The following is a 16,721-nucleotide window of genomic DNA, read 5'->3' on the forward strand; positions in this document are numbered from 1 at the left end:
CTGCGCCTCTTTGCTTATTTCAGGGCTTTGGCTCGGGGCGCGAAAGCATCTTGGTAACAGAGCGGCCGTAGGTGGGGAAGAGGAGGAGGAAAGTTCTGCAGGTAGAAAGACTTTCCCAAGCTGGGGCTGCTTTAAAGCGCTAGTTAGCACTATGGCTTGCTGCTGCTGCTGCTGCTGCGGGGTTTGGTTTGGAAGTGGGGACGGGGGCTGTGGGGTGGGCTGGTGCTGGGACCAGGGACCGGGTGTTAGGGCTACCCGCAGCCGCGTACGGGACCTCCCTGCTCGACGGACCTGGGGGGGTACGGTCCCCCCTGCTCCTCCTCAGCCCCCCCTGCTCCTTCCTCAGCCCCCCAGGCTCAGCCATGGGCTCCCGGACACCCTTTGCGGTAGATACGGGCTGGCCCCTGCTGCCCCTCCCCAGGTCTGCCTGTGGCCCCCAGGCCCCCTGCAGATGGGGATCACCCCTCTGGCACCCCGCTACCCGTCCCCTGCTATGGGTGCAGCCCCTCGGCCCCCCCGAACCCCTTAGTTTGGCTATGGATGAGGAGGGGGCGTTGGGGAAAGCAGGGCACACGTCCTCCCCAGGGAGCCGAGGTCCCCAAGGCGACAGGGCCGAGGGCCGGGGCGGAGCTGGGACGTCCTTGTGCTTGAAGCCCCCCTTGGCCTTCTTGTCCGTTGAGAGGCAGCCGTGAAGTCCTCCGTCGTGGGTGTCACCTGCGCGGAGGTCGGTGCTTTGTCTGCCAAAGGGCCGAGGAGGGGAGCGTGAGCCGCGGGGTGGCAGGGCAGGGCCGAGCCCCCCTTCCTGTGCCGTCCCCCACCCCCCCCTTTAAACCAGCCCCTTGTGAATTTTGCAGAATTGGCCGAGTTTGGGGTTTGATGGTTTGCCCTAAGGAGCGCAAGGTTTGCCGCAGGGTAGCGTGGCCGAGCGGTCTAAGGCGCTGGATTAAGGCTCCAGTCTCTTTGGGGGCGTGGGTTCGAGTCCCACCGCTGCCAGGGCCCTTTTGGGCTCTGCGGGGAGCACAGCTGGAGCGTGGCGTGGTGCCACAGCTGGAGCAGGCAGGGCAGGGGAGAGCACATCTGGAGGAGCCCTGTGCCCGCTTCCGGGCTCCCCCAGTACCAGAGGAGCGTGGGCACGCTGGGTCCAGTGGCCAAGCTGCACTCGGCAAGACTCTTTGCACCGCGATGGGAGACCCCCCACCCGTGCCCCCCCTGCTGAGGATGCCCAGCATGGGCCGTGCTGGGGAAGGGGAGCAGAGCAGAGTCAGTGCCTGGTCCCACACGGGGAGCCCTGGGGGGCACAGCCACCCCACAGCGGGGCCAGGGACAGCCCCATTGCGCCGCGGCTGGGGCACATCCCAGAGCCTGTCCCTGCCATCCCGCAACCCCAACGTGCCCTTGATGCTGGGACCGGTGGCAATTTGGACCCAGCGCAGCTCTCCCCGGGCACAGGAGCACCCTGAGGCCGCTCCACCTGCAGCAACTTGGGTGCCAGCCGCTGGCACGTCCCCTCCAGCTCCGCCATCCGCTTCTCCAGCCCCACCACCAGGTTCCCCAGCTTCTTTTGGGGTGCAGGTGTCTCCCCAAGACCATTTCCCCATGCCCGTACCCCTCGTGCGCGCTCAACCTCCAACGCAGCTTGACTTTTTGCCACCTGAGAGCATCGTACCTGCTCAGGGCAGCGCCTGGAGCAGCCGGAGACGGGGGCGGCAGGAGACATGGGGGCCCCCCCCATGGCCGCAGCCCTAAAGGCCACCTGGTTATCGTGGGGAAAAAGAGCGACAGAAGATGTCTGCCGGCCCAGGAGCCCCGCGCATCCTTGAGAAGCACGCGTGGGAGCCTGGGGCATCCTCAGGAAGTGCGAGCCAAGGGAAGTGCTGGAAGAAAGAGGCCTCCGGAGAGAGCAGAAGGCAACAGGAGCTGTGTCCTGCACCCACGGACGTATCCCGACTGATGAGAGAAAAGGAACGCGTTATCCCCGCAAAGCAAGAGCGTCTCTCTGCACGAGCGTCCCTGGACGAGGTCTGGCGGACAGACGGAGCCTCGTGGGGACGCCTGGCTGATTTTGGACCGCGTGGCGTGGATCTTGCACGCAGAGAGCCTTTTCCGTTGGCAACTGGGAGCAGCTGGGCGAGTGTGGCAGCGGCACCGCGTGTGAAAGCGGGGCGCGTGTCGGGCATAGCACCAAGCAGGCTGTTGCTGGGCTGGCAATGAACCCCATCTCTTAATGTCCCCGTTGGGGCGTGGCAGGTCCTGCTCAGCCCTGCCTGGGAAGACCCCACCGAGCTGCAGGGCAGGAGCCCAGCCCAGAGGCTTGTTGGGCAAGTGTTGTTTTTCTGCTCGGAGCCAGTGCCAAGGAGGGGACTGCAAATGACATCGAGGGGCATCAGGAGCTGTGCTGTCAGCAGGAGATTAAGGGGGTTTTCCCCTTATCTCATTGCACTCCAGAGCCAGTAGTGCTGCACCCAGAAACTGCGAGAAAGTTGGAGACGTTGGGTTGAGCCTTTAGCCTGGTGCCTCTCGCAGCTCGTACCCGTCCGGTGAGTGACTGCTCTTTCCGCAGGGCATTTAGACTATTTAATTGAATTTAGAGCCTTGTAAGGGACGTAGAAGAATGAGGGGGAGCGGGGCAGAGCTGGGGGCTGCACTGGGGAGCCGCGCGTGGTCCCGTCCTGCCCCGGAGCAACGGTTTCCTCCGGCGTCAGGGTGCTCGTGCAGGCGGTTTGGTGGGATTTCTGGAGCCTCTTTTGGGGGCAGGTGCAGCCCTTCTCCCCCATCCCCTCTCCCGTGGCTGTAACCCCCCACTGCCCTCCCTCTGCCTCCCGTCCCCACCCTCTTCTCCAGCTCCGGCCGCAGATGTGGTTCCCCATGAGCTTCAGGGGCCTCCTGACTTCTTTTGTGGCTCTCCATGTCCTCCGGCTGGGATCAGGTAGGGATCCTAAAGGGCTGGCGGGGGCTTCTGCCTGCTCGTGGGGGCAGCTGTGGGGCAGGGGAGCTGCCGTGGGGCGGGAGCCGAGCCCAGAGCTCGGCCGCAAATGGGTTTCACGCCATGCAATGCCCCTAAATTAACGCAGGCACAATCTCCGTGTCTCTGTGTCCTTCTCCGTCACCAAGCTCAGTTCAGAGTGGAGGGACCAGCCCCCCATCTCCGTGCCACCGTGGGGGAGGACGTCGTGCTGCCATGTCGTTTGTACCCCAGCGTGGACGCTCGGAGCTTCGAGATCAGGTGGATCCGGCACCAGTTGTCTGAAACGGTGCACCACTACCAAAACGGAGAGGACCGGTATGTGGAGCAGATGCAGCAATACGCTGGGAGGACAGAGTTGGCCAGAGGTGGTCTCTCCAATGGAATCCTGAACTTGCAAATCACCGGGTTGAGACCCTCTGACGATGGCCAGTACGTCTGCACGGTGCAAGACGCTGCCTCTTATGGAGAAGCTACAGTGCACCTGGAGGTGGCAGGTTTGTGGCCGGCGCGGTGTTTCCAGGGGATGGTCCAGGTGTCCCTGGGTTGTCCCTGTGTGTCCCGCCCGCACCTCTGTCCCATCCTCACGTCTGTTGATGAAGTGCTGAAGGCCAAGAGCCGTTGAAAGCGGTCGGGTCCGAGGGGGCTCTTCCCCAGGAGGGAGCACGCCCGTGGGGCTGGAGGTGTTTCTGGGGGCAGAGCTGCATGGACGCGAGGGCTTTGCTGGCTCCCTGCGGTGTCCGTGAAGGGTGTCCTCAGGATGTTGTGAAGGCACTGGGGACAAGCTGCTGAGCCGCTCCTCCGCCTCAGAGCCCGGGCTGCCAACCGTGCCAAGGATGGCACCGAACGCTGTGTCTGGAGTTGGGAAGAGAGCTCTTCCCAGGTGCGACCAGCTGGGGCTTGGCTTTGCTTTGCTTTGTGTGCCGTAGCAGACCTGGGGTGTTGTCTGGAAGGCTTGAGGTGCTGATGTTGGGCAGCTCGGTCTTCCTCGGCCAGGCTGTTTTATGGGGGCTGTGGGGGCGTTTGGCATCAGTGCTCTCCGGTTCCCGCACGGGTTGGGGTGGTTTGGGTGGTGTGAGGAGCATGGGCCGTGCCCGCTCCCACAGCCCCTTGGGGACCTGTGAGGTGTCTGGCATCGCGTCCAGTCTTCGCCTTTGAGCCGAGTCCATCCCTAACTCACCCCCAACCACGGGCTCTTCCCCCAGCCGCAGGCTCTGTCCCTCACCTCTCTCTGGAGGCTTACGAGGACGGAGGCATCCGCGTGGTGTGTCGATCGTCCGGCTGGTACCCGCAACCGCAGGTGCTGTGGAAAGATGCCGGCGGTCAGCATCTCCCCTCGCTCGCCCAGAGACGTTCCCCGGATGAGAGGGGCCTGTTTGACATCGAAGATGTCATCGTTGTCAGCGGGAAGGGAGATGGGAAGCGGACCTGCGTGGTCAGGAACAGCCGCCTCGACCAGGAGCAGGCGTCGTCCCTGCACATCTCAGGTGCAACGACTGCAGGCAGCCCCTGCGGCGCGGGCAGCAGGGCTGGGGTTTGCCGCGCTGCTTTGAGCAGCTTTGATCCCGGGCTCCTGATGGTTTTTTCTTTCTCAGCTCCCTTTTTCCACAACGCCCGTCCCTGGATGGTAGCTCTGGGTGTGTTCCTCGTGCTCTCAGCTGTGTTCGCCGGCCTCAGTGCTTATCTGTTCCAAAGGAAAGGTGAGTTTGGAATGGCGGGGATGGAGGGAGGGGATGGGTGCGGAGTGAGGCCGAGCCCTGGCCCATGGACGCATGCCGAAGGGCCCGAGGGTTGTGTGCGAGCAATGGTTTTGCCTTCATGAAGAAGGTCTTTGGGCAAAGGAGGGCAGGGGAAGAGGACACGGGGTGCGGGTGGGAGGGCAGGGAGCACGGCCGGGCCGTGTGGCTGGTGGGAAGGTCCAAGAGACCCTCTTGAGATGTTGCCACGGGTGAACCAAGCTGCTCTCCTGACCACCTCTTCCTCTGCCTCTGCTTTGCAGCGAAGCTGTCCAGAGAGCTGGGTGAGTCCTTCTGGCCCCTTCCACCGGCAAAACGTCCTGGGCAAGGAGCCCCCCTGGGAGGGACTTGGCTTTGGATGGCTCCTGAAGTTGGGACTTAGCTCCCGAGTGCCTGGCGGGGCTGATGGGGGGACAGGCTGGCAGGGAGCCTTTCCCGGCAGCAAGGGGGTCTTTTCCTTTTCCTTGGAGCCCTTTCCCTCCTTGCCCGTCCTCTCCATCCCTGCGTCGCCTGGCCCTGGGCAAGCCCAAGGCGATGGGCCTGGGCGGGTGGGCAGCTCAGGGAGAGCAGCCCAGGGCTGGCCCCTCTCTCCTGCCCAGAGCTGCTGGGCAGCGGCTGCGGGATGTGACCAGCTCTTGTCTCTCCTTGTAGCGTGGAGAAAGTTTCTGCTTCCTGCAAATCCAGGTAATTGTCTCTTTGCTTGCCCCTTTGGGTGCCGCTTTCCTGCCTTTCCCTCTGTGCGAGGCGGAACTGGGCTGGCCGGTGCAAGGGACTGGCCGTGCCTGGCTGTGGTTGGTGACTCAGACCCCCCGCCGCACCACGGCCCCAGCCTCTCTCTCGCCCCATTTTCTCAAATTTCCAACCCTCTCTGAGTTGCACCCTTGGGCCCAGAGGAGCCACGTCCCGCCGTGGCACCGCGCGCACTGCCCAGAGCCAGCCACTGCCTCCCCATCCCGCTCCTGCCTGCCGGGGCTGCGGCCCCACCGTTGCCCCTTCCCACGGGACCGAGCTCAGCCGTGGCAGCGCTGGGGCCGGCCCCGTGATGGGGATGCTTTGGGGGAAGGAGATGCCCGGTCTCCTGCCCCGCGGGGCACATCCCGGCCCCAGGCTGTGGAAACCCTGCCCAGCACTCAGCTCTGCCCCTGATGCTCTGGCTCCTCCTGTCCCCTGCAGATGTGGTGACCCTGGATCCGGACACAGCTCGTTCTGATCTTGTCCTGTCGAATGATTTGAGAAGAGCCACACAGGAAAGGAATCGGCCGAACCTGCCTGACATCCCTGAGAGATTTGATTATTGGTGCTGTGTGCTGGGCAGGGAGGGGTTCAAGGAGGGGAGGCACTGCTGGGAGGTGGAGGTGGAGGGGAAGGTTGGAGGTGACTCATGGTGGGCTGTGGGGGTGGCCAAGGAGTCTGTGAGGAGGAAGGGGTATACAGACAGGAGCCCTAACGGAGGGATCTGGGCGCTGAGGCACCGTAAAGGGCAGTTTGCAGCCCTTACCTCTCCTCGCACAGCCCTGTCCCTGTTCCCGGTCCCCAGGAGAATCCTGGTCTGTCTGGACTGCACACAGGGGCTGGTGACTTTCATCAATGCCGAGAGTGGGGGCGAGATCTTCACTTTCCCACCAGCCTTGTTCAACGGGGAGATCATCCGTCCCTGGTTTTGGGTGGGGACAGAGGAAACCGAGCTGCGCCTCAGGGGCTAAAACACCCAGACCATCGGCCCCCCTTCCATCTCCTCCACCGCCTCCAGCAGATGCTGCCCTTCTCCAGTCCCTGCCCGCTCTCCTCTCCTCCATCCCGCGGGAGCCGCTGTCCCTCTCTGCCCTGCCCAAGGGCGGGGAGGCGAGAGGGAGTGAGGGGCAGGGGGACAGGGGCTGCCTGGCCACAGTGTGTGGCATCGCAACCAGCATTGGTTGGTTGGGTTGGAGTTTGGGGATATGTTCTTGGTGCTGGATTTGGGCTCTTGTTTCCCTTGTACGCACTGTATCCTGCCCAGGAGCAGCAGCCTGGGCTTCAATAAAGGTGAAACCTGTCTGCGATGGTTCCTGAGGGCTTTTTGTCCTGATGCCTTGCCTCCTGTGGAGGGGTTTTGCAGAGGCGTTGGAGCAGTGGTGGGAGCAGGCGCCTGGGGGCAGCTCCCTGCAGGATGAGCGCTGGGGGGTCAGAGGCCTGGACCACGGCTGGGCACCTGCCAGCAGGCTGCAGTTGTTCCCAGGGCACTGCGTTTTGTCCAGAAGTGCAGCATGGTGTAGTCATCCTCATTCTCCATCAGCCAGACCAATGCTGCTGGGGAGCTACTGCTGCCCCCCGAGGCTGTGCAGCAGTCCCAATCCCAGCGCAGAGGGGTGTATCACACACAGGTGAGCCCCAGCAGTGCAGCTCAGGGTCCTGATCCATCCCATTGCAGGCACCCGCTGTCGGGATGGGGGTTTGGGTAGGGGGCCGGTGGCGTGAAAAGGGTTCGAAGCACCATGGTGGGCTCTGTGTCCGCCCTGGACAGGGAAGCTCAAGATTCTGAAAGAGCTAAGGGTTATTCCCGGGGCAGGGACCATGTCAGCCTGCTCAGTGCGCTCTGCCCAGCACCCCACTGCACTGCATTGCGCTGCTCAGCACCCTGCTGCATTGCACTGCACTTCCCAGCACCCCACCGCACTGCACTGCTCTGCAAACCTCTTCTCCGCGTCCCACGGGCAGCCCCTGGCTGGGTGCTGCAGGGACCGGGGAGAGGGTACAATATGCCGGGTGGGATGGGCACCGTGAAGGTTGTGGGGTGGGAAATAAGCTGGTTATTAAAGCTGTGTGCAAGCAGCAAAGGGTGCAATGGAGCCAGGCAGCGCTCAGAGGGAAGGGCCGGCATCCGACCCCCTTGGAGCGCCAGTGAGTTGTTGGAGCCCGAGCAAAAGGGGTACAGCGATGCTTTTGCTCCAGCCTGCACTCAAGGACACGCTCCCGGGAGAGGAGTTAAAGCAAGCTGCTTATTTCCAGCCCGACTGGTGCAGGTAAGGCCATCCTGCAGGCTGGGAATCGAGCAAGTCGCCATCGTACCTTGGAAAAGCCTCAGGACGTTTGGGACAGGGGTCCTCATCGCTTCCAGAAAACCCAGGGTTCTGCAGAAAGCCATATGGTTTATTTATGAACAAAAGCCCAAAGCCCTGTTGCGGGCCTCTCTCTCGCCCCACGGCACGGCACTCACACCCACGCCGCAGCGAGGCGGCGGAACAGCCTTTACCGTGTTTCCGTCCCCCTCAGTTATTTTTTATTTTTTGCAGAGGTGCATCTTGCTGGTCCTCATCTCCTCTCCCATCTGTGGCCAAGGGATGGAGAGCAGCTGGGGATGAAGGGAGCTGGTAAATAAGCACAGGCATCTCCCAAACAGCCTCGGCGCAGCCGGAACTGTCCCCCCCCCGCCTCCCCCCTGGCTTTTTCCTGTGCCTCTGCACAGCAACTCGGCCAGCAACGCTGAGCGGCCGCGTCTGCCGCAGGCAGAGCCGGCCTGAGCCAGGCTGAGCATCCCGGGGACCGCAGGGAGAGCAAGGGGGGACAGGCCAGCATCCCCCAGCCCCGGGGTCCGGTGACCCCCAGCATCCCTCATCCCAAGGAGAGGATAAAGAGTCATGCAGGGGGCTGCGAGATTGAAAGCGGAGGGCGGTGGAAAATAATCCCTCAGCCCCGGGGGAGAGCGGGTTGTCCCACCCACGATTTGGCCGTAGCACTGCTGGGGAAGGGGGCGCTGACGGCGGTGTGTCTGCCCCCCAAAACAGGGCTTTCCAGCCCCAAATCACCCTCTGGATGGAAGAAGGGGGAGAGACAGTGGCACCTGGTCCCACGGGGAGAGAGGAGATGGGCGGCCCCAGGCGCATCCGGACAGGTGAGAAGTTGGGGTGTGGGAGAGGAGCCACCAGGCATTGCCTTCGTTTCACCCCGCCAACGGACGAGGATCATACCGGTGGGGTGGTCCTTTGGAAATCATCCCTCCGCGGTCATTCCTCCATCCCACAGCTCCTCGACGGTCCCTGGAAACAGTTGCCGATGTATCAGGTACCGTTCCATCCCGGGGCAAAACATAACTTAATCTCCATCTAACCCTGCAGGAGACGGGATGCGGAGGGAGGATGAAGGATGCTGCGTGGAGCAGGGATGTCCTGAGGGAGCCAAAGTGGGTGAAACAGCGGTAAAATCTGAAGAGAATAACCATGGAAAAGCTTGTGAGAGCGACCGGGGAATGGAGGGATGCCCAGGGATGCAGCAGATGGATGAATTAGTCCATGGCAAGGGGGATCGACATCTCTTTTCAGAAGAAAGTCTCTATGAATGTTCCCACTGCAAGAAATGCTTCCAGGACAGGTCAGAGCTCATTTGCCATCAGAGGTTGCACAGAGGAGGAAAGACGTTTAAATGCCAAGAGTGCGGAAAGGAGTTTGGGAAGAGCTCGGACCTTAGTTCCCATCAGAAAAGCCACATGGCGGAAAAGCCCTACCAGTGCTCCACGTGCGAGAAGTTCTTCAAGGACAGGTCCACCCTCATCAGGCACGAGAGAGTGCACACGGGAGAGAAACCCTACAAGTGTCTGGAATGCGGGAAGAGGTTCACCCGCAGCTCGGACATCATCGTCCATCAGCGCATTCACACGGGGGAGAAACCCTTCGAGTGCTCTGAGTGCGGGAAGAGGTTCAGCCAACGGTCCAACCTCTTCACCCATCAGATCGTCCACACGGGGGAGAAACCCTTCACCTGCCACGAGTGCGGGAAAACCTTCGCCCGGAGATCGGAGCTCACCATCCATCAGCGAACGCACACCGAGGAGAAGCCCTACCAGTGCTCCCAGTGTGAAAAATCCTTCCGGGGGAGGTACGGACTCTTCAGGCATGAGCGGTTGCACACGGGGGAGAAACCCTATGAGTGCTCTGAGTGCGGGAAGAGCTTTGGCCAGAGCGGGGACCTTATCACCCACCAACGCTTCCACACGGGGGAGAAGCCCTACCACTGCTCTGAGTGCGGGAAGTTCTTCTGCAATAAATCCAGCCTCGTTAAACACCAGAAATGGCATTTGGGGGAGAAGCCCTACAAGTGCCACGAGTGTGGGAAGAGCTTCGGGCAGAGCTCGGACCTCATTGCCCATCAGCGAACCCACACGGGCGAGAAGCCTTACCCCTGCGCCGAGTGTGGGAAGAGGTTCACCAGGAAATCCAGCCTCATCGTCCACCAGCGGGGACACAGAGGACAGAAAACTGGACAACGCTCAAAATGTGGGAAGAGCTCGGAGGAAGACTCCAGCACTGATGCTCCCGTGAGCGTGGGCATGGAAGACGGCTTGTCCCCGTGCTCTGAGTGTGCAAAGCCCCTCGAGGAGGCATCAAGCCTCCTTGACCGGCAGAGGTGATGCAGAGGAGAAAAAAACCTCCCAAGTGCCTGGAAGAGGAGAAACGGCTTGCCTTGGCGTGCCTTGGCGTGCCTTGGCTTGCCTTGGCTTGCCTTGGTACCAAGATCATGCAAGATGAGAAGAAATGAGACCATGGGCATCCTCCCATGTGAGATTTAACCTTTTTTTTTTGTGTGTGTGTGTATCAGAGACTACTCAGGGGAAGAAAAGAGTTAAACGCTACAGCGTGGGTTCATCAGTGATGGAAAAAGGCTAATTCCTCACCTTATCGCGTGGATCGTTTAATAGTCTTCACTTTGCTCCTCCAGCAGCTTCATCCAAGCTGCTCCCTGGTGAGAGCCCTTCTATCATCTTATCCCCTCTTTTTTTCAACATCTTGCTGTTATATTTTTTTGAGGTTAGCTGAGACATGGTCCCTGCTCCTGTCCAAGTGTCTGTCGCATGTCCAGCCTCGATGCATTAAACCTTGACTTAAAAAAAAAAAAACAGGTTGGTTGTTCCTGAGGAGATTTTTATTTTCATATGAGATATTTGTGCATACGATAAAAATTTAAGGACATTTTATATTGCTAGAGGAATATTAGAGGAATGAGCATTTTCCCTCCGGAAGGTGTAGATGTTTTCAATGATGGAGAGAATCAAAAGGTCTCCACTGTGGATGTTGGGGAGCGGAGAGTGTCCGCTCCACCTGATCCAAGGGCAAAACCGTGAGATTTCAGTGAAAGGAGCACGATGTGAAAGGATCGGCATTCCAAAAGGAAACCGTTGGACACAATTTATATCAAATGTTTAATAAATAACCCATTTCTTTCCTTTGCTCTGGGTCATCGTTGCTGCTTGCAGGAGGACGATTGTGCTGGTGCCGTGGGTGGGATGAATGTGCCACCACGAGAAACACCAGTGGGAACACTGTGCTGGGTTTTACTGGGAGGACACGGCGGTCTGGGGACGCAGGTCTCCACTCTCCCCATCTCGGGCACCCTCCATGCCCATGTGCCTGCCTCTCCCTGCCTCTCTTCTCATTGCGCTGGGGCCAAACTGGTCCCAGTACTTCCTCAGTACTGGTGTGTGCAGCCAGATTCAACTTCTGGTGGTGTGAAGCTGCTCTGCGGCAAATCCCAGAGGCCACGCTTGATGATACCGGTTCAAAACTTTCATGCCTGTGCCCAAAATTAGGGGACTTGCACCTACCTCTCTATGCCCACAGTGCAGCATGGACCTTGGTGGGCATCCAGCACCTCCAGCGCCACCGATTCTGCTGGTGGTGAAGGATGATGTGGCGGGGAACACGCCGGGAAGGCAGCCCATGGGGTGAGGCAACATCTGGAGGAGCCCGATGTTCCTCCAGCACAACCAGGCTGGTGGCCCCACAGTGGGCTTGGAGGAATTTGGGGGGGGGGGGGGGGGGGGGGGGGGGGGTGTCCCCGAGTGATGCACCGACATCTTCGTGATGTCCCCACCCGGCAGCTGGTCACAGCAAGAGGATGGGGTGGACCCCCCTGTAGATGCTCCATGATGGCAGGAGGGTCACCAAGGAGGGATGCCGGGGTCCTGCTAAGGCCACCCGCGACCCCAGGTTGGGGGGGGGGTCACCAACCCCTCTAAAAACCACCTTCCACAACCCCAGGGCTCCGTGCTGGGAGCAGCGGGGGGCTGCAAAGAGCTGGGATGGGGACCCAGGCGTCTGAGGGGGAACCCAGGCGTCCTGGGGAGGGGACCCAGGCATCTGGGGAGGGACCAGGCATCCAAGGGGGGGACCCAGGCGTCTGGGGAGGGACCAGACATCGAGGGGGGGAAGCCAGGCATCTGGGGAGGGGACCCAGGCGCCTGGGGAGGGACCAGGCATCCTGGGGAGGGGACCCAGGCATCTGGGGAGGGACCAGGCATCCAAGGGGGGGACCCAGGCATCTGGGGAGGGACCAGGCATCCAAGGGGGGGACCCAGGCATCTGGGGAGGGACCAGGCAACCAAGGGGGGGACCCAGGCATATGGGGAGGGACCAGGCATCCTGGGGAGGGGACCCAGGCATATGGGGAGGGACCAGGCATCCAAGGGGGGGACCCAGGCATCTGGGGAGGGACCAGGCATCCTGGGGAGGGGACCAGGCATCTGAGGAGGGACCAGGCAACCAAGGGGGGGACCCAGGCGTCCGAGGGGGGGACCCAGGCATCCAAGGGGGGGGACCCAGGCATCTGGGGAGGGACCAGGCATCCAAGGGGGGGGACCAGGCATCCTGGGGAGGGACCAGGCATCCAAGGGGGGGACCCAGGCGTCCGGGGGAGGGACCAGGCATCCAAGGGGGGGACCCAGGCGTCCGGGGGACCGGCAGACAGGAAGGGGCGGGAGCATCGCGGAGCGGTTGCCGGTACAGGCAGGGAAGGACCGAGGCGGAGCCGGAGCTGCCCGGGCATCGCTGCCCGCTCCGGCCCGGGGCGGCCGCCGGTACCGGGGGAGGGCGGGGGCCGGATCCAGCACCGCTCCTGGGATGCTCAGCACCGGCGGTCCCGCTTACCCCAGCCCGGCACAGAGTTGGGAAAAGTTCCCCTTGCAAAAAAATTAAACCCTTTCCAAGGTGTTTTTATGGGTTTTTAGGTGGGTTTTTTTTTTTTTTTTTGGGGGGGGGGGGTGTCCTAGCTGCTTATGGGGGTTTTCAGCCTGGAGAGATGGGGAAGGGGGGGGGGGGCATCACTGCTTGCAGCCACCCCGGGGGGTTGTGGGGGGGGTTGCAGAGGTGATGGAGCCCCCATGCTCCACCAAGAGATAATTACGCCAATGGGGGAAAAAGAAAAATAATCACGTGGGTGGTGAGACCCCCAGATTATTGGGGGGGTGTCTCCATCCTTGGAGACGTTCAACCCTCACCTGGACACGGCTCGGAGCAAAGCGATGGTGTCAGCTCTGCCTTGGATTACTCCAGGATTTCCCGCTGCTGTGATAAATCCACCGCTTGATTGTCCAAAATGCTATTTCTCCGGCGGGTACGGTGACATGGAGAGTTATAACGTAGCAGCATCTCGTGCATAAGAAGGATTTATCGTATGCTTATTTTTTCTCTCCCCTCAGGCAAGCAGTTTGTCCCCGAGGGCGGCAGTGACCCTGCCCGCTCCAGAGCCAGAGCGAGCCGAGGGGATGGAGCGATGGGAAGGAGCGCGGGAAGGCGATCCCCAACCAACAGAGGAGTCGGAGACCCCGGGAGACCCTCGCAGAGGTGAGAGCTCCAGGGTCCCATCCAAGAGGTGCTTTATCGTCTGTCTTTTCCCCTTTCTGCCATGCCGTATTTCTGCTCCTAAGTGATATTATTACTTCTACCCCAGCAGGACATGGGATGGAGAGAGAGAATGAGAAAAGTCCCCAGCAGGAACGTCCTGAAATGAGCAGCTCATCATTCGTAAACCCAGAAGGAAATTTTTCGGGGGGGTTTCAGCAGAGAAAAGCGGGTGTAAATGCCCACGGGCTGCAAGGATACCCAGGGAAGGACGTGAGCACCTTTGTGCATCATGAAGGAAACTGCAAAGTCCTCAAGGAACCCACCGCCCCGTACAGAGCCCTCGCCCAAGAAAAGAAATATATATGCACCGCGTGCGGGAAAAGCTTCAGGCAGAGCTCAAACCTTATTGTGCACCGCAGGACACACACCGGGGAAAAGCCTTACAAATGCTGCGGGTGCGAGAAGTTCTTCAGCGACAGATCTAACCTCGCGAAGCATCAGCGGCTGCACACCGAGAAAAAGCCCTTGAGGTGCCGCGAGTGCAAGAAAAGCTTTGGGAACGACCTGGATTTCCTCGAGCATCAGCAAACGCACGCGGGGGACAGAGCGTTCAGATGCTGCCAGTGCGGGAAAAGGTTCGGGCAGAGCGGGAAGCTCGCTCTGCACCAGGAATTGCACGCGAGGGAAAAAGTCTACAAGTGCCCCAGGTGCGAGAAATGGTTCAAAGACCGGGCGACCCTCATCAGGCACGAGACGCTGCACACGGGGGAGAAGCCCTACAAGTGTCACGAGTGCGAGAAGAGATTCACCCGCAAATCGGACCTTACGGTCCATCAGAGAATCCACACCGGGGAGAAACCCTTCGCTTGCTCCGAGTGTGGGAAAAGCTTCAACCATCGGTCGAACCTTTTTACTCATCAGAGGAGGCACACGGGCGAGAAGCCTTTCCCGTGCCAAGAGTGCGGGAAAAGCTTTGGCCACAGGGCAGATCTGGTTGTCCACCAAAGGACCCACACCGGCGAAAAGCCCTACCGCTGCTCCGAGTGTGGGAAATGCTTCAAGGGTCGCTCCACGCTCATGAGACATGAGAGGTTGCACACGGGGGAGAGACCGTATCAGTGTCCCGAGTGTGGGAAGAGCTTCGGGCTGAGCGGGGACCTCGTTGCCCACCAGCGTTTCCATACGGGGGAAAAACCCTACAAGTGCCCCGAGTGCGGGAAGGTCTTCAGCAACAGCTCCAGCCTCGTGCGGCATCGACGACAGCACGTGGGCGAGAAGCCCTACAAGTGCCACGAGTGCGGGAAGAGCTTCGGGCAGAGCACGGACCTCATCGCGCATCGGCGAACCCACACCGGGGAGAAGCCCTACCTGTGCCCGGCGTGCGGGAAGCGGTTCGGTAGGAAATCCAACCTCGTGGTGCACCAGCGAGTGCACGGAGTGGACGGACTCTGCAAACGCCGGCAGCGTGGGAAAAGCTTCCTGGAGAACTCGGCTCTTTCAGTCCATCACGTCTTGGTGGAGGACAATGTTGCCCCGTGCTCAGCCCCGCTGAGCATCAGCAGTGATGCAGAGGAGAAAAATCATTAAATTCCTGGGGAAAAAAAGAGACAGGATGGAGAAAAATCTCAGACCTTCCTATATCTAGAAGGAAAAGCACAGAAGAAACAGCCGCTGGCGTATGGAAAGTGCAGGATCTTTGTGTGGCATCAGCAAGGACGGGGCGGGGGGGGGGGGGAATACCTGTATATATGTTTTAGAGTAAAACATGAACGTATTTACTAAATAACGTGTATTATTGCAAGCACACGGAATGGGCTTGGCATTTGCTGCGTAGCTCCCGTGCATCCCTCTTCTGATGGCCCCTTCCATCATAGAAATGTAGTCCCCAGGCACCTCCTTTACCTTCTTTCCTTGTCCTGGGATCAGGACGCTGTACACAGTCTGGGGACATTGGTGGCCTCAGAGCGACACTGTTGGTGCGGCACTGCTGATGCTCCTGCTGTTTTGGTACCTCCTCTACATCTCTGAGGGCTGTGGTTGGACCACCCCGTCCTCTTGCCTTGGGCTAGGTGACCCATCGCTAGATGGGATGGTCCCATCACCTATTAATGCAACTCCAACCCAACCATGCAGGGAACAGCATAGGAGCAATCAACCAACCCTCTTTCTATATTAAAGCAGCACTGTGGTACCACAATTTTGGCTCAGATACTCAGTTTTGGCTGTCAGTGATATATTGACTGCCCCAACGGACCATCTGGGGTCTAAACACATCAGAGATTTGTGCCGATTTAAGGTCAGAAAGTTATAGGACAGCTACATCAAAGTAAAAGGTGGAAACAACCACCCCAGCAAGCAGAGGTGATGCCATTTCCGTGGTGTTCCCCCAGATCTTTGCTGTGGTGGCCACCATGGGCAGCTTCAAGTCTTTGGAGGAAAGGGGGAGATAAGGAGCTAAAAGGGAATGGGAGGTAAGTCCCACTGCACAGAGAGGAGGAAAGGGAAGAGGAAGACAAAGCCAAAGAGCCAAGCTCTTAGTGAAATACCTGGAGCACTCCGATGGCTGTGGACCTTCTCTCACGCTAGGAAATGGAAGCCTGGTAAGGGACTTCTTCAGGTCGTCTTCATCCCTGTGAGCCTGTGTCTAGCACAGCAAAGCCAAGCAGACGCTGGCTCTTCTGGAAACCAAGGCAGAAACCATCTGGCCAAAGACACCAGTTTCCCCAGTCATGGCCAGGCTTTAACTGGAGTTTCCTGCACCAAGGCTTGGTTTGGGTCCACTAACCAAACCTGAGCAGCTTCCGAGCTCAACCCCAGCTCAGGAACAAGAAAAACCCGCCCTGCTCCCTCAAAAAAAAAAAACACCCAACTGTCCAAGAACCTGTTGGGAAAGTGCGATTTCCCCAAAAGCTGCTTTCCTCCAGGATGCAGAGCTGGAAGGGACGAGGACCGGCCTCAGGCCAGTTCACTGCAATCATGGTTTCACCAAGATCTCCCTGTCTTCTCTTAGGTTACAAACAGTCAGCTCCCGTCCCCCGGTCACCAACGAAGCTCTTTGCAATTTTCCCCTCTTTGCTTTTTAACAGCAGCAACTTCTCTCTGCCACGCAGGAGCAAATAAAAATTTAACATATAGCTATTTAGCTCGCAGAAAAATACAAGGAAAACATGATATTCCTTAGGAACAGAGGGCCTTTTTTTTATTGAGGTTGCATACATACAAGGGGGAGGAAAGGATGAGCAGGGGAAGACAGATTTCTACAGTATCTCTGGGGTGCTGATGGGGACCCAGCCTGGAAAATGTCAAAGGATTTAAGGAAGGGCTTTAAAAGCAGACGATGGGATGACGGACAGCCTAAAACAGCAGATGGTTTGACTGGGGAATGATGGGAGTGAGTGGATCGTGGCCCAACACATCAAGCCCTTTGAGCAAACT

General features: G+C 59.6%; 2 protein-coding genes across 3 annotated transcripts; both read left to right on the plus strand.

Moving 5' to 3' along the window:
- The first annotated feature begins 842 nt into the window (after positions 1-842).
- On the plus strand, positions 843-6,734 carry LOC309601031 (butyrophilin subfamily 1 member A1-like). 2 transcript variants are annotated; one of them, XM_082333839.1, is made up of 7 exons: positions 843-2,537; positions 2,842-2,926; positions 3,112-3,459; positions 4,168-4,449; positions 4,558-4,662; positions 4,962-4,982; positions 5,872-6,734. In XM_082333839.1, the coding sequence occupies exons 2-7, from the start codon at positions 2,854-2,856 to the stop codon at positions 6,399-6,401; spliced, it is 1,359 nt and encodes a 452-aa protein (XP_082189965.1). In that variant the 5' UTR covers positions 843-2,537; positions 2,842-2,853; the 3' UTR covers positions 6,402-6,734. The 2 variants fall into 2 exon arrangements, with proteins under 2 accessions (XP_082189965.1, XP_082189966.1); XM_082333840.1 differs by lacking the exon at positions 5,872-6,734 and adding an exon at positions 5,350-5,863 and having other exon boundaries at positions 846-2,537.
- Positions 6,735-6,762: 28 nt separating this feature from the next.
- On the plus strand, positions 6,763-14,873 carry LOC309601059 (uncharacterized protein; the record flags this gene model as incomplete). The annotated part of the gene is made up of 7 exons (XM_082333891.1): positions 6,763-7,058; positions 7,968-8,045; positions 8,460-8,566; positions 8,790-10,074; positions 10,922-10,946; positions 13,142-13,286; positions 13,393-14,873. The coding sequence occupies 7 exons, from the start codon at positions 6,763-6,765 to the stop codon at positions 14,871-14,873; spliced, it is 3,417 nt and encodes a 1,138-aa protein (XP_082190017.1).
- Positions 14,874-16,721: the final 1,848 nt, after the last annotated feature.

Source organism: Platalea leucorodia (genome assembly GCF_965183815.1).
Source record: "Platalea leucorodia genome assembly, chromosome: 28".
Classification (NCBI taxonomy): domain Eukaryota; kingdom Metazoa; phylum Chordata; class Aves; order Pelecaniformes; family Threskiornithidae; genus Platalea; species Platalea leucorodia.

What these genes read in the sequence shown, in the direction of transcription:
- LOC309601031 (XM_082333839.1), top strand. Translation starts at nt 2,854, where the DNA reads ATGTGGTTCCCCATGAGCTTCAGGGGCCTCCTGACTTCTTTTGTGGCT. An exon ending in TGTCCTCCGGCTGGGATCAG is followed by an intron (nt 2,927 to 3,111) that starts GTAGGGATCCTA and finishes TCCGTCACCAAG; the next exon opens with CTCAGTTCAGAGTGGAGGGA. An exon ending in GTCGTCCCTGCACATCTCAG is followed by an intron (nt 4,450 to 4,557) that starts GTGCAACGACTG and finishes TTTCTTTCTCAG; the next exon opens with CTCCCTTTTTCCACAACGCC.